Source organism: Palaemon carinicauda, chromosome 1, assembly GCF_036898095.1.
Source record: "Palaemon carinicauda isolate YSFRI2023 chromosome 1, ASM3689809v2, whole genome shotgun sequence".
Taxonomy (NCBI): Eukaryota; Metazoa; Arthropoda; class Malacostraca; order Decapoda; family Palaemonidae; genus Palaemon; species Palaemon carinicauda.
This window is the reverse complement of record NC_090725.1, coordinates 242,890,546-242,904,788: the sequence shown is the minus strand read 5'-3', so window position 1 is coordinate 242,904,788 and position 14,243 is coordinate 242,890,546. Positions and strand designations below refer to the sequence as shown.

The 14,243-nt window shown below is 43.9% G+C and overlaps 1 protein-coding gene across 1 annotated transcript in view; it reads right to left on the bottom strand.

Moving 5' to 3' along the window:
- The window catches only part of Oseg4 (intraflagellar transport protein Oseg4), an 821,277-nt gene that overhangs the window by 250,187 nt on the left and 556,847 nt on the right, over positions 1-14,243 (bottom strand). Inside the window, 1 exon segment of the mRNA XM_068388427.1 lies at positions 12,825-12,953. Coding sequence (XP_068244528.1) covers positions 12,825-12,953 — 129 coding nt within the window.

The following is a 14,243-nucleotide window of genomic DNA, read 5'->3' as shown; positions in this document are numbered from 1 at the left end:
GTTGTGCTGGTCTACGTGGTCTCTTTGCCTTTCTGTTCTTAGGCTGGGGATCACTGTCTGAGGATGATTTCCTTTTTGAAGACATGCCCCACTTTTGGAGAAGGTTGCTATTCTCCGTGGTGGCTTTGGCAATGACTTCTTGGACCACATCTTGTGGGAAAAGGTCTTTACCCCAGATGCATGATGAAATTAGCTTTCTGGGTTCGTGTTTTACCATTGCTGCGGCAAACACATGCTCTCTACAGGTCTTCCTTGACCTGACGAAGGCATATACTGTAAGTCCTTCACAAGGATACCCATGTGGGACTTGGCTAAGACCATGTACATGTCTGGGGCATTGGTTGGTCTGCACACATTTCCAGGCAGTTCTGATGAGACAAGGAAGCGGCAAGTCTTTCTTTCGTCTCTTGTTCCCTTCTCAAAAGATGCTCTGGCAACTTTGGAAGGTTCTCATTAAACGGCTGGCCTGCTATCTCCGCATCCAACTTCGAGACGGAGAAGGTTAGATGTACTTCTTTCCACTTCTCCTCGCAGGTGGGCATGGCTAGAGATAACGGTTTACATTCCTCTAGAACTGGGCAGGGTTTGCCCTCTTAGACTGCTTTCATGACACAGTCAAGGGCTTTCGCCGAAAAGGGTAAAACTCTGGAGGAAGGAGCAATGAAGGTTGGGTGCTTCTTTCTCAATGCTGAGACTTTGGAGTTGGTATATCCGGCTCCTTTCAGGCTCTTGGTTAGGATGGCTTGTGCCCTGTCATGTTCAAAGACAATGACTTCCTTAGGTACCGTCTCCTCGCGGGATGCAGGTTCATCTCGCAGTCTCACGTAGCAATCTGGGTATGCTGAAAAGCTGAGCCACAATTGAAGATCTTCAAGGGGTTTGGCCCCCAACTTCTCTGAGATGTAAAGCTTCCGTTTCATCATGGCCATGTGCTCCGTATACCTCCAGAGGTTGGTTTCAGAGCAGTGAGGGAGGTCAGATACTTTAGGGGGCTTAGCAGAACCCTTGGAAGCGCCAGGGGGTTTCTCTTCCTGTACCTCTCTCTTTGTCTCTTTGAGATCTTGCTTTATCTCTTCTTGTTCCTTCTGGAACACTGCCAACATCTGCTGGATCGACTCTAGGAGCGCCTCGCTCCTGTCGACATGTGTAGTCGGTTGGGGAGTTGGGGCTGAAGAGGTTGACGGCATAGGTTGATATGCCGTCACAGTGAACTGGGGGTCCTCAGTCACCGTCGAAACGAATCCTTCTTCCTCCGTTGGTGGTTGAACCACTTCTTCTTCAGGGCCTTCTTGCAGTAGGTCCTGTTCCGTGTGGGTGGACAACTCCGACATCCGTTCTTGGTGGATGTCCATGCCTTCAAGTGCCTTGTTGATGTCCGCCTCCATTTTCAGTTGAATGAAGGGAGGCTGGACCTATTCCTGGGGCACTACCGCACTGGATTGAGCCTAAGGGAACAGAAGGCATCTAAGAGATTCGTTAGGTAGGTAAGGTCCCGGAGAGTTCTTCTGGAACCCTCTTACCCACCTTCGAAGGGTTTCCCTTGCTGTATCCCTTGCCTCCGTGGTGGCAGGGATATCTTCTCCAAAACCGTTGGTCAGCAAGGTCGAGCAGTTGGAGCAACCCTTCGGGTCCCAGTACCTCAGGGATCCAGATTCGATGCAGCACGGGGCATGAGACCTGCACATCGTATGCCCACAAAAGTCCTTACTCTTGTGGTTGCAGAACACAACTGCACACATCACTATTGGCTCCTCCTGTAAAGGAAATGGGGTGAAATGATTATACAGTTGTTTATATCGTTGATATAAATGCATAATTTTAATAGTAATACTTACTATTATATTTAATAGCTTAGGATAGTAAGCTAGAAAGGATATAGGAAAGACACATATCTGTGTTTCCTCTCTCAGGTAATCGATGAGACCTCCGTCAATATTAATATTCAAATTCCTTATAAGGGAAAATACAGGGTGGAACGACTCCTGTACGTAGAGCCAGAGTTAGTGAATATTTATACTAACTTCTCCACCTGTAGAAAATTAATACTGAACGGTGTCTCATAAGTGTCCCGATAATCAAAGGACTCATCAGGGCGTTGAGGGATTACTTCAACCTTAACATGTTATGCGGTCCCACCAATAGACTGTGATAGGATACACAGAGTACTGTATGTTAGAAATACTTGTACTACTGTATTGTTGTATACTGAAGTTTTACTAACTACTGTATTGTTGTATGATGTAGTTTTACCGGTATACTACCGGGGTTAGGCTAGAACTCATAGAGAGAGAGAAAAAATGGAAAGGAGAATTTCCTATTATTATGGTTTAGCACAATAATTGGAAGTGTAGGAGGGCTACTGCCACCTACTGTCTCCTTGCCAGAATGAGAGTTCTAATGGAAGGGGAGGAATGCATCTGATTCTGGCTTACATCCATCTACAACTTTTGCCCCCAGCTGTATTGCCGGTTGCAAGGTTTGTGGATGGTAGGCCAAGAGAGGACTGAAGAATTCTCAACAGTATAATGGGTTTCCCACCGGCAGCCATCAGGGTCGACTCAGTCTTTCCCCCCGGGGCATAAGGAGAAAGTGGCCGAGGCGGCAACCTAACCGCCGTTGGTATGGTCCCGGCCGGCAACGTGGTACACCCGACAAGCCGGGATGACTGTCAGAATACCGGCAAAAGAATGTTGTGACGGCTAGGCCGACACTAAAGGACAGAGGGGGGAGGGGAAAGGGTCTTATAGTCCACAGGGGAGAAAGGCAGCGGCAGGTATGCCGCCTACTTCCGGCTGTAAACTAAGGAAGCATGGCTTCCTGTGCCAATGACGTCGTGGGCGGCAGAGAAACAAAGATTCCCCTGTCAGCGACACTGTCGGCTGCAAGACAGTACACCCTCAGCTACCGTCTTACTTCAAAGCCGGGATACTCGGCGGCAAAGAAGACAGATGGTGTAAGACTATCTAAGTCAAGCCGGAGTTTACTACTCAACAGCGATGACGAAAGATAGGGGTTGCCGCTTGTAATGGCGGCGGCTCAGGGAGGGAGGAAGGGTTTAGCCTCTTTTCTCTAAAAGAGAAAAATATCGAACCATATCCATAAATTCTAAGGGATATACGTCCCCATCCAAATCAATAGGGAATGATACGATGAGGTTAAACAATGGGAATTACTTTACTACCGTATACATAAAGAGTTAGGCTAGCCTAACTCCGGTGGGGACCGCGGCCAAGGTTAGTACCACCCGGGTCACCATCGTATACGAAAGTAAAGTTACATATCGGAAGAGGAATAATTATATTGTATGCAAAATCTTCACTAGTATAATTTGCCTAACTAGCTAAACATCTTTTATAGCTAAATACTGGGAGTGTCGCACTACTTACTGAATAAAATGCATTTATGACGTGCGACAGCGGTCTCAAAATGGATGCCTCTGGTGTCGGCTATGCTCAACCAAATACACTTAAATTATACGAATTTAACTGTGAGAAGGGAGCCTTAAAATTATACACAGGAAAGATTAGATGTTCAACTTTCCAGAGGATGAAGATGCTGGATATTGTATACTAATATTCCAAAATCCGTAACAAACACCGAGAAAAGCGTGGGAGCGCACTTAGCTTAAATGATATAGATAAAAGGAATGATGGCCCGTAGTAGTACGGAGAGGAGATCCACCGGGTACCTTGATAACGGCTCCCCTTTCGTTCGCCACTCTTCCCCTCAAAGAGTTAAATCTATTCGGGGTGAAGATTGCTATGTCGTATCTAAAAATATGTCCCATGATATTATGCGATATCCTTAAAGATATATTTAGGATACACACGCCAGGAGTTAGAATTCTTGAGATCTATGGTTAATTCTCTGGGAGTATCACTGTAGCAAATATCCCTTAGTAAGCTACCTAAAGGAACTTTCCATCAGGACGACATGGCTATCTCCCCCAAAAATACACTTTTGTAATTACATTTCTACATAAACTACTTTACCCTACAACTTGTACCCCAAAATAGGGATTCAAAAACCCGACTGCTATAAGCTCCTCATGAGTATGGCTAATTCCAACCAAGCGGAAAGTTCCAAGTAAAAAAAACAATGCAAAGTCAACGGAAAATCAAGGCAATGAATTTATCAATAGACGTATAGACACGCTATAAATGATGCAGTTTGATAATATTGACCTGGAGGAAAAATGCACTTGCACCAACTTATAATCATCAAATTCTAAAAAAAATCAAACTTTTATTTTTAAAAGTTTATTGTACCTCAATAAAGGGATTTTGACGAAGGAAAAATCTATTTCTGGGCGAGAGACCTGTGCCGCCCAGTGAAATACTCCTAGAGCACTATTTCTAAGGAATATAACTGCTATATATTACCAGAGAAAAAAAGCATAGGAATGCCAGGTTGAACCCAGCTCGCTCACCTATATAAGGTGTCGGTATAAAATACTGGGGCGTGATAATTCACAACCAGAGGTCTCGCACTATTTAGATATCTCCTCTTCAAAATCCCCGCCACAGCGAGGTGCCGTTCAACACTACTACCACTAACCCAACCCACGCCAGTGACGTCACTCCTCATAGCACCCAAGGTTTGGGGCCCATGTTGGGAGGGAAGTCAAGGGAGGGTTCACTGGGCGGCACAGGTCTCTCGCCCAGAAATAGATTTTTCCTTCGTCAAAATCCCTTTTCTGGGCTCCGACCTGTGCCGCGCAGTGAAATAGTACCAGAGAAATGGTCCCAAATCTTGGAACAATACCTGAGGAAGTAAAATAAAATCCAAAATAACAGGTAAGAGGATAGCAAGACATAGTTGATTAAGGTTCACTATGTTCAGGAGGAATCACATTCCCTGCTGCCACTGTAGCAAATATAAGGCTTCCAGAGGTTTTAAGCAGTGGCGTTTAAATATTGTTGGAGACTTCCGGCCTGTATATTTAGTAAGTCCAGTGAAGTTCATAGTAATTAACCGAGGTAGCTACAGCTCATATATCATGGACGTGAGGGAGTGATGTGGGAATGATTCTAGGTAGCCCGTTAATGAAATGCAGAATCTTCTGTCTGAGTCCTTTCAGGATGATGGTTCTTCACCTTCTCTAATGGGTAAGGGCCCCGAGGACTGAACGGGAGATATGTTTAAGTAGGCTTCCAGAGTGTTTACTGGACATAAAGATGGGTCCTGCGGAAGTGGGACAATCTTCCAGGGGAACCGTCTGTCCTGGGGGTCCTCATTTTCGCTAAAAATCTTTTGTCAGGGGAAAGGAGTACTTCCCCTGACGAGAGAAATTCAATATGACCTGGATCTCTAGACAAGGCTGAATGTTCTGATATTCTGGCGCCAGAAGTCAGGTTCATTAAGAACAAGGATTTCCTAACCAATGGAATATAATGGCAAGTCTCGTTAAGAGTGTCTGAAGCCAACTTAAGTACGTCATTCAGAAACCAGGAAACTGAGCTAGGGTGAGTTGATGGTTTCAATCTGGCGCAGGTTCTCGGGATGGATGAGAAGTATGAATCTGTAAGGGCAATATTAAAGCCAATTGTAAAACCTTCAAGGCTGACTTAATTTGTGGTAATAGTACAAGTCGCTAAGTCTGATTCAAATAAAATTCTGAAGAAGGTTACTGTCAGATTCATAATCATCGTCTCAACCTTTGAGTCCCTTAAAAACTGGCAAGTTTCATAACAGCCGAATCATACTGTCGAAGGGTGGATCCCCTCTTATCTGATTCTAAAAATAACGTATTTGAGGATCAATATCTGCACCTCTTGAGCTGCAAATTTCATAAAGTCCAGAAAGGTAGGGCATTCTGAATTTGAGGAAGCTAACACACAGCGAGTTGTACTGCTTGTGTTAGTATTGGATTGGGGATCTGTCGAGGTGGAGACCCAGTTCCACCAGAAGGGGAAACCCGTTGTGCTTGGGCCAGAGGGGGACTACTAGAGCAACTTGGCCTTTGAAAGTCCTGAGCTTGTCTAACACTTTCATCGACAGATTTATTGGTGGGAATAGGTAAATTCTCTCCCAAGTGTTCCAGACTAATGATAGTGCGTCTGTGGCGTAAGCCCGAGGATCCGGGCTGGGAGCTACGTAGCACTCTAGTTGTAGTTGGACTTTGTTGCAAACAGATCTATCTGAAGATCCGGAACCTGAGAAAGAATCCAACTGAAGGACATTGGGTCTAGTGACCACTCCGACTCCAGCGGAGTTGTCCTCGAAAGTGCGTCCGCCACTATCTATCTAGAAGAAACCTGATATGTTGGTTTTTGGCTGGAGCCGGTTGCTTAAGGTCAAAAATACCGCCATGGCCTCTAAAACATTGATATGAAGTTGGCGGAATATTTTCGACCATAGTCCCAGGACTTTCGTGTACTGAGTGTATCCCCCCCCCCCCCCCCGCCTGTTAGGGAGGCGTCTGTGTAAATGACGAGCTTGGGGGTGGATATTGTAAGGAAACGGATTTGCCAGATTTTGACCTTTGTCCATGGTTGAAGTCTTTTCTTCAGAATTGGTTGGAGTCGAGCCCTTTGTCTCGATATTACTCGTTTTCCTGGAGCACCATACTCGGCTTATATCTTTCAGTCTGGCCTTCAGTAGTATATCTGTTACTGAGGCAAACTGGAGGGCACCCAGGATTCTCTCTTGATTTCTTCTGGAAGACAATTTGTCTTTGAGAAAACGTATTGTGTTTTGCTATATCTTTCCTCTTGGCTGTTGGGAGACAGAGTGTGGGAGCATAGAACCTATTGAATCCTAACCATTGAAACTTGTCCTCGGGACCAAACGAGATTTCTCGAAGTTGATTTGGAACCAAACTGTTGTAAGAGATTATCACTCTGTAGTTGCTGTGAGGCAGTTTGCCTAGTTGAAGCCTAGAAACGGACGAAAATGCCTTGCTTTCGGAACATGATAGCAAACGTCTGCAAGATCCATAGGGGAGGTGACGGCCCCACAGAGAAGCAAGGTCCGCACCTGAGAGATGGTCAGCATGTGAAACTTGTCGCATTAAATGTAAGAATTCAGAAGCGACAGGTCTAGGATTACTCTTCGCTATTCTGAGTCTTTCTTTGGCCCGTTGAACAAGTGATCCTGAAATTACAAACGATTTACTTTCTTTATTGCTTCCTTTTGCAATAAATCGTTTTCATATAAGACTAGCTCTTCCGTTGGATGTTGATGAAAACTGGTTGGTGGAGGGGGCCATTCTATCCAACTCCAACCCAGACCTTTGGAAATTACACTGAAAGCCCAAACGTTGAACGTTCAACGGTTCCGGAAGATGTAAAGTCCTACCCCTACCTGAGAACTCCCAATGATTTGCTGCGGATTTACCTCCTCGGCCTCGAGAGTAGCTGTTGCGAAAAGTTCCTCTCGAGCTAGCGCCTCTGGGGCGCTGGTAACCCTGGAAAGCACCCTGAGTTTCAAAGGTGGGCCTAAGGGCTGGGGAAGTAGCATAGGAGGTAGTTGCTACTTGGGACTGAGGAACCAGCACGTATTGCTGTTGGGGTTGACCCTTCGAAGTGAAATGTTGACTCCCTTGTGCCACCGGGATGGTTTGAACCACCTGTTGGGACTGCCGGTTTGGAAGGAATGGAAAGATCTCAGACTCTTTCTACCTCGAGATTGGTGGCTGGCCGGTTCGAACTTGTGCTTGGGGACTAAGCCCATCGAACCTTGAGGCTCTGATTGACCCTAGCAGCTCCAGACTGGGGCTTTAATGAGCTTGTTAGGCTCATGTCTGATAGTGGCCTCAGACAAGACATGCCAACAGCAACGACGTCTGGCCGCAAAGAAGTCGTAGGAATCAGACAGTAAGGTTTGAAGTAATGACTTCGTCAAGACCTTAAAAGGTGGTTCTTCTTCATACATTAAAGAGGTCTTTTCTGCCATTGTAGCCGAGTTGATAGGTCTACTCAGGCGCATACAGGCTTCGAGCTCGAGGCATATCAGAGATTCCGGAAGCCTGGGTAGCCACTCACCGAACTGAATGGGAGCACAGTCAGCGCTTAATTTACCCGATGTGAAGGTCGCCAGGGCGTTAGTCCAGCAATCGTGATCCCCCAGGGACAGGAGGGAGGTCGGATGCGTTTCCTTCAGCTGCGGTAACGGCTTGTCCTCGTTTATTGGCTGCTGAGCAAGGTCCGATATCTTAGTGACACACGGAGTAGGGGTTTACTCCTCCACTAGAAACACCATGCACGGGCCCCTGTGAGGTGCCAACGTAGTGTTAACACACTCCCACTCGTTTAAGGGCCGGACCCAGGTGGACTGAGCCTGCCCCTTTGGGTACATTTTGGTTTCTTTGGGGACCCCGTCAAACCCCACGAGCGTCTCCTCGGTAAGGCATGCGAAACCAGAGAGAGGGAACTGTAGACCCGGCGGGCAGAATTCAAAATCTTCCACAGTCCGGGTGCCAAACCCTTCGATGGCCAACATACCATCTTTGAAGGGAGAGCGCACGGCCCCCTTCCACGGATTGCTTTCGACGAATTCCGGGAGCTTAGAGGCATCCGGGATGATATATTGTGCTGTTGAGGTAGCCCATAACAAATGAGACCCTGTATGAGGCTATCTGGTTTAGCACTCTCTCTTCCCCCTAATGGGCAATAATTCCATTCAATTGTCAAGTTCACAGAGGCACCAGGAATCTTCCATCCTATAATTCGTGGTGACTCGGTATGTGACACGAGGTTTGAGCCAGTGAGCTACAGAGGTCCGTAAATTATATATATATATATATGTATATATATGGATAAATATCAGCACAACATCGTGTTCAAATAGAAATAAATTTCTACCTCATCCCTGGGATCGGTCGCTGGCCTCTTCTAATGAAAGGTCAGGTTGAAACTAACCATGCCACGAGAGGCCATGCATCAATCTTGAAAGGGCTGCCGGATCAAAGGGAGCCTCCGGGGTCGTAGGTTTCAGGCCGGGCTTCGCTCTCGACCCAAGAGAAGTCTTAACTGGTTTGGTGATTTGGAAGACCTGTGAGTCTTTGGTAGGGCTGGCAGGTAGCTTTAACTTTAGGGACAACGGGACGTGGCCCGACATCAGCCACGTGCTTCCTTGAAAACCCTAAAAGGAAGAGACACAGGGTCTCTTTGCCCTGACACTCCAGGCAAACCCGCCAACCCAGATCTAAAGAGTCGCCAAGGTAGAAGAGACTGCGAGCTCCGAAAGAGGGTATATCGTTACTAATGAACAAGGTAACTCCGTTGGGAATGTAAAATAAATAGATCGAGAATAAATGTTTAAATCGATCAATCACAAAGGAAATAAAATGAAAATCCCAAAATAATATATCCGAAGTTATAATTATAGATAGTAACGACAGGGGCACCTACAGTGTCCCATAGTAGGGTAGCAACCCAAAAAGATCCGGGCGCTCCGAATTCTCAAAATAGACCGGTATGAAACCGGGACAAAAGGCTATGAACAAAATTTCGGACCGGTATAATAACCGGGGAGAAAACTTTCATAAATTAACTGACATTGTCAAAATAATTCCATAAAAGGTGAAGATTATCAATGAAATAATATTGTCATAGCGCGAAATATACTATCCCGTCGGTACTGGGGAAGTATAGAATAACATAAAGATACATAAGTATCCCATAGCAGGTCAGTAACCTAAAGAGATCCGGATGCTCCGAATTCTTGAATTAGACCAATATGAAATCGGGACAAAAGACTATGAACAAAATTCAGATCGGTACAGTAACCGGGGAAAAACTTATCATAAATTAACTGACTTTGCCAAAACAATTCCATAATAAGTTAAGGTTATCAATGAAAAAATATTGTCATAGCGAGAAATATACTATCCCGCTGCTACTTGGGAAGTATAGAATAAAATAAAGATACGTGAGTGTCCCATAATAGGTTAGTAACCTAAAAGGATCCGGGTGTTCCGGGTTCTTAAAGTAGACCGATATGAAACCGGGACAAAAGGCTATGAACAACTCTAGGACCGGTTTAGTAACTGGGGAAAAACTTATAAATAAACTGACATTGTTAAAACAATCCCGTAATAAGTTAAGGTTATCAATGAAATAATATTGTCATAGCTTGAAATACACTATCCCGTCGCTACTTGGGAAGTATAGAATAAAATACAGATACGTGAGTATCCCATAATAGGTTAATAACCTAAAACGATCCGGGTGTTCCGGATTCTTAAAATAGACCGATATGAAATCGGGACAAAAGGCTATGAACAAAATTTCGAACCGGTATAGTAACCGGGGAAAAAATTATAAAAATTAACAGACATTGTTGAAACAATTCCGTAATAAGTTAAGATTATCAATGAAATAATATTGTCATAGCGAGGAATATACCATCCCGTCATTACCAGGGAGGTATAAAATAAAAAGGGATGAAAAAGGATGCAAAAAACAGTGATGAATAAATATAATCAAAACTAGTTCCGGGGCCCCCGGGGCCGGGGAACAGGGTTGGTAAAGTAAACTTAAAGTAACTTAAAGTAAACTTAAAGTAACTTAAGATACATCCTTGAAATACATAAATAGAAAACTCCAGTTATGATCTAAAACTAATGTCTGTAATTGAATAGGGCTCCCGGAGGGAGGATATTAATCAAAACTGTGTCAGTGTCAACAGATCTTGTATTTAAGAGCCCGGAGGCTCCGATGTCTGATGACGGGAGGGTACCACGGGAGAGCGCGGGGGGAGCCAATGGAACCCCCACTACCCAACCGGAGGTACCGGGACGAAGGTAATGATTCATGTAGAATATAATATAATGATATGGGATATTAATAAGTCCTATGCGGACGATAATAGCAGGAGGTACCGTAGGTGGGGACACTCCTAATATAAGTGCTCATTCTTACAACCATAGCTAAAAGCAAAAGTTACACCAAGGTGCAGTCATACCGACTAATCACGTGTGATAGTCCCCGGTGGTCCCGGCCCTCCCCCTCCCCCGACCGATGGCCAATCGGAGCGACGGGAGGGGAGGAGACGAAACCGCCCGGTATGAATGAATGAGACTAAGTCACACCCCGTGGGTACACTCAGTCCTCAATATGTCGGAACGTTGAGGGAAGACTGAGGAACAAGCATACTTGACCCGTATGTCATAACCAACAACCATCGAGTGAGAGGAAGGGTGTACACTGGAGGAGGGGGGATGGAATAGCCTCCCCAACCTGTGGGGGGGGGGGAGGTATGGTACCGGGGAATCACCAGTGCGTAGTGGTAGACAGGGCTACCAACTGGAGATCCCCTCAACATGACATGAAAATCCCAAAAATATGATCATAACGGAGTAAAGCAATAAATATAATATCAATGCACAAATACATAAAAATAATTAATGAATTAAAAGCGAAATCACGTAAATAAGGTTAGGCATGCAGAAATAATATGGCGAGAGAGGGACTCGGGCGAGTGGTAAGGGAGGAGCATGACGCCATCAGCAGATGGAAAGCAGGGGTACCAACCTAGTTACTGAAGCGGTAGATCGAACAGTAAAAACAACAAAATACGCGAGAGTCCCACTCGAACCAAATGTAAAACTAGGTGGAGCGTAATAAAACTAAAAGGTTTAATAATAATAAGTGAGATGGTCGTCTTCCTAGAACTAGCGAAACAATCTCAAAGGTGACGCAATCCACCAACATGCACGAATGCAGGCATATCAACATAACCTACTCCTTGATGAAACGCTAACACTGATATCATAGGATAACATAAAATTAATGCTAGATGAAAGCATAAAGACGGTGTACTATATAAATGTAAGGAAAAAACTCCTAAACGTTCGAACAAATATTAATGACGGACGAACTAACGAGAAAAAGGGCAGAGCCGAACCATGAACGGTAAGAACGGGGACGCCGTTCATATATAAACACTTCTCAATTAATAAAAACAGAGGTTACACTGCCCAATCTCGCTAAAACTCATGGATAAAGTACTTAACTTCGATGGGGTATCATGGGAATCGGCCATCGATGATAAAATAATAATAAATCCAAGGTTAAACACGAGAAAAAACATGTTAGACTTAATAACAAAAAGTGCTATAAAGGAGTGACGTCACTGGCGTGGGTTGGGTTAGTGGTAGTAGTGTTGAACGGCACCTCGCTGTGGCGGGGATTTTGAAGAGGAGATATCTAAATAGTGCGAGACCTCTGGTTGTGAATTATCACGCCCCAGTATTTTATACCGACACCTTATATAGATGAGCGAGCTGGGTTCAACCTGGCATTCCTATGCTTTTTTTCTCTGGTAATATATAGCAGTTATATTCCTTAGAAATAGTGCTCTAGGAGTATTTCACTGCGCGGCACAGGTCGGAGCCCAGAAATGCATTATTTGCCAGTTTCTATCTTTAAATTTCACATGTTTCAACTCAGGTTCTTTGGGAATTGTTAATAATGTATCATTTGCAGATTTCTAATGCTAAATTTCATGTTTTTACTTGTGCTTCTTAACTTAAGCTGTCTTTGGTAATTTCTAACTCTAAATTTCCTATTTTGATTAGTGTTCTTTGGTAGTTTTTCATGATTAGGAAATTGTCAAATTATGGGTTTCTGCATTACTGGAAATTTGCTACCAAAGATGTGGATAACAATATTCGACTGTATCCATAGTATGTTCACAATCTTTCAAATAATGGTAGCTCCATTTACTCATTCTGAAATTATTGGTATAGTATAATATTTTATCATCTTGCAAGCTTTTGAAGTAGCAATAATGCATCCTTGTAGCTACTGGAAATGCTATGTACTTTTGTTCTCTATTATTATCAATGGACTGTCTTACAAACTATAACAATTACTTACTTGCCAATTCAAGAGAACTATGGGCCTTGGGGGTCTTGAAATGCCACAGGTAAAAGTTTTCCTTGGATGCAGCAAAGACATAACTGCTACTCATGGCCAAGTAATGAGGTTCAATGTCGATATATTTACCTAGAATAAAACAGTACTATATGAACAAAATAATGATAAATAAAAAGATGTACTAAAAAAACTTCATTGTCAGTTACCCCAAAAAGTACACATATAATTATCTGTTTTCATTATTCAATATTGAAAAATTATGCAAATAAAGGTTTAAAGGTTACTCATGAATAGCAGAAACAAGGGATGGATCACTACACTGTTGCACAATGTCCCAAAGACAAAACATATACTGTACACACAATTAGAATCAAAGCCTTTTATTCCCCCAAGCTACGACCATGCCTCATTTGAGTAAGACAACCACTTAAGCTATGCATCTCCTACCTAGAGATTTAAAACTCTCACAAAACACCATGTAGTTTCAAAAAAAATCTTTAACAAAAAACTGTATAAATCTGAAAACTATTAGAATATAAAACTATGAAAATTATATTTAGTGGGAAATTTCTTGAATTATCACATACTGCTCCAAAACTATAGGACATAGATTCCAACAATCTATAACTTAACAAAGGCTATTTCAAATTATGTTAGAAAAAATTGATTTGGTACAGTAGGTGCCAAAAACAATACAACAAAATCAGAAATTTTAAGTAATTTCTATTTTTCCTAACGATACTTACCTCGAACTACTTTCATAGGAGGATTGGTAAAACCACTCCGCTCCGACCAAAAAGATACAATTCCCACCCCCACGATGCCCGGCCGCAACCCGGCCGCCATCTTGACCTTAGGTCCTCAGTTCTCGCTCCAAACTTCGCCAACTCTCTGAGTGCCAGTTCATCAGGGGACGGACGAGAGGGCCATAACCCGAAAGTAGTTCGAGGTAAGTATCGTTAGGAAAAATAGAAATTACTTAAAATTTCTGATTTGTTCCGACAAGAGATACTTACCTCAAACTACTTTCATAGGAGACTCAGACTTAGGAGGAGGGGGTGAACTGGGACTAGGGTCACCCTGACCTCAGGGGCAAGAAGCCCCATGGTAGACGGATGGCCACACCCGGGGGGGGGGGAATGAAAATCAAATACCACACATTAATAATACACCTAGCAATCAATTGATAATTCACCTATTTAAACTCACATTTGTTCCTCCCGCTCTAAGGGCATAGGGAACGCAGGGTGGGGGGGGGGGGTTCAGGATGAATAGGGGGGATGCGTGTGCATCACTAACCCTAACGCAACGGAACCTCATAGAATGTTCACACCTACTGAAGACCTGCCACCACAGGACCTAACGAGAAGGTATTTAACGTCTTCCTCGTAATGTCCTTTAAGTAATGGGCTGTAAAAG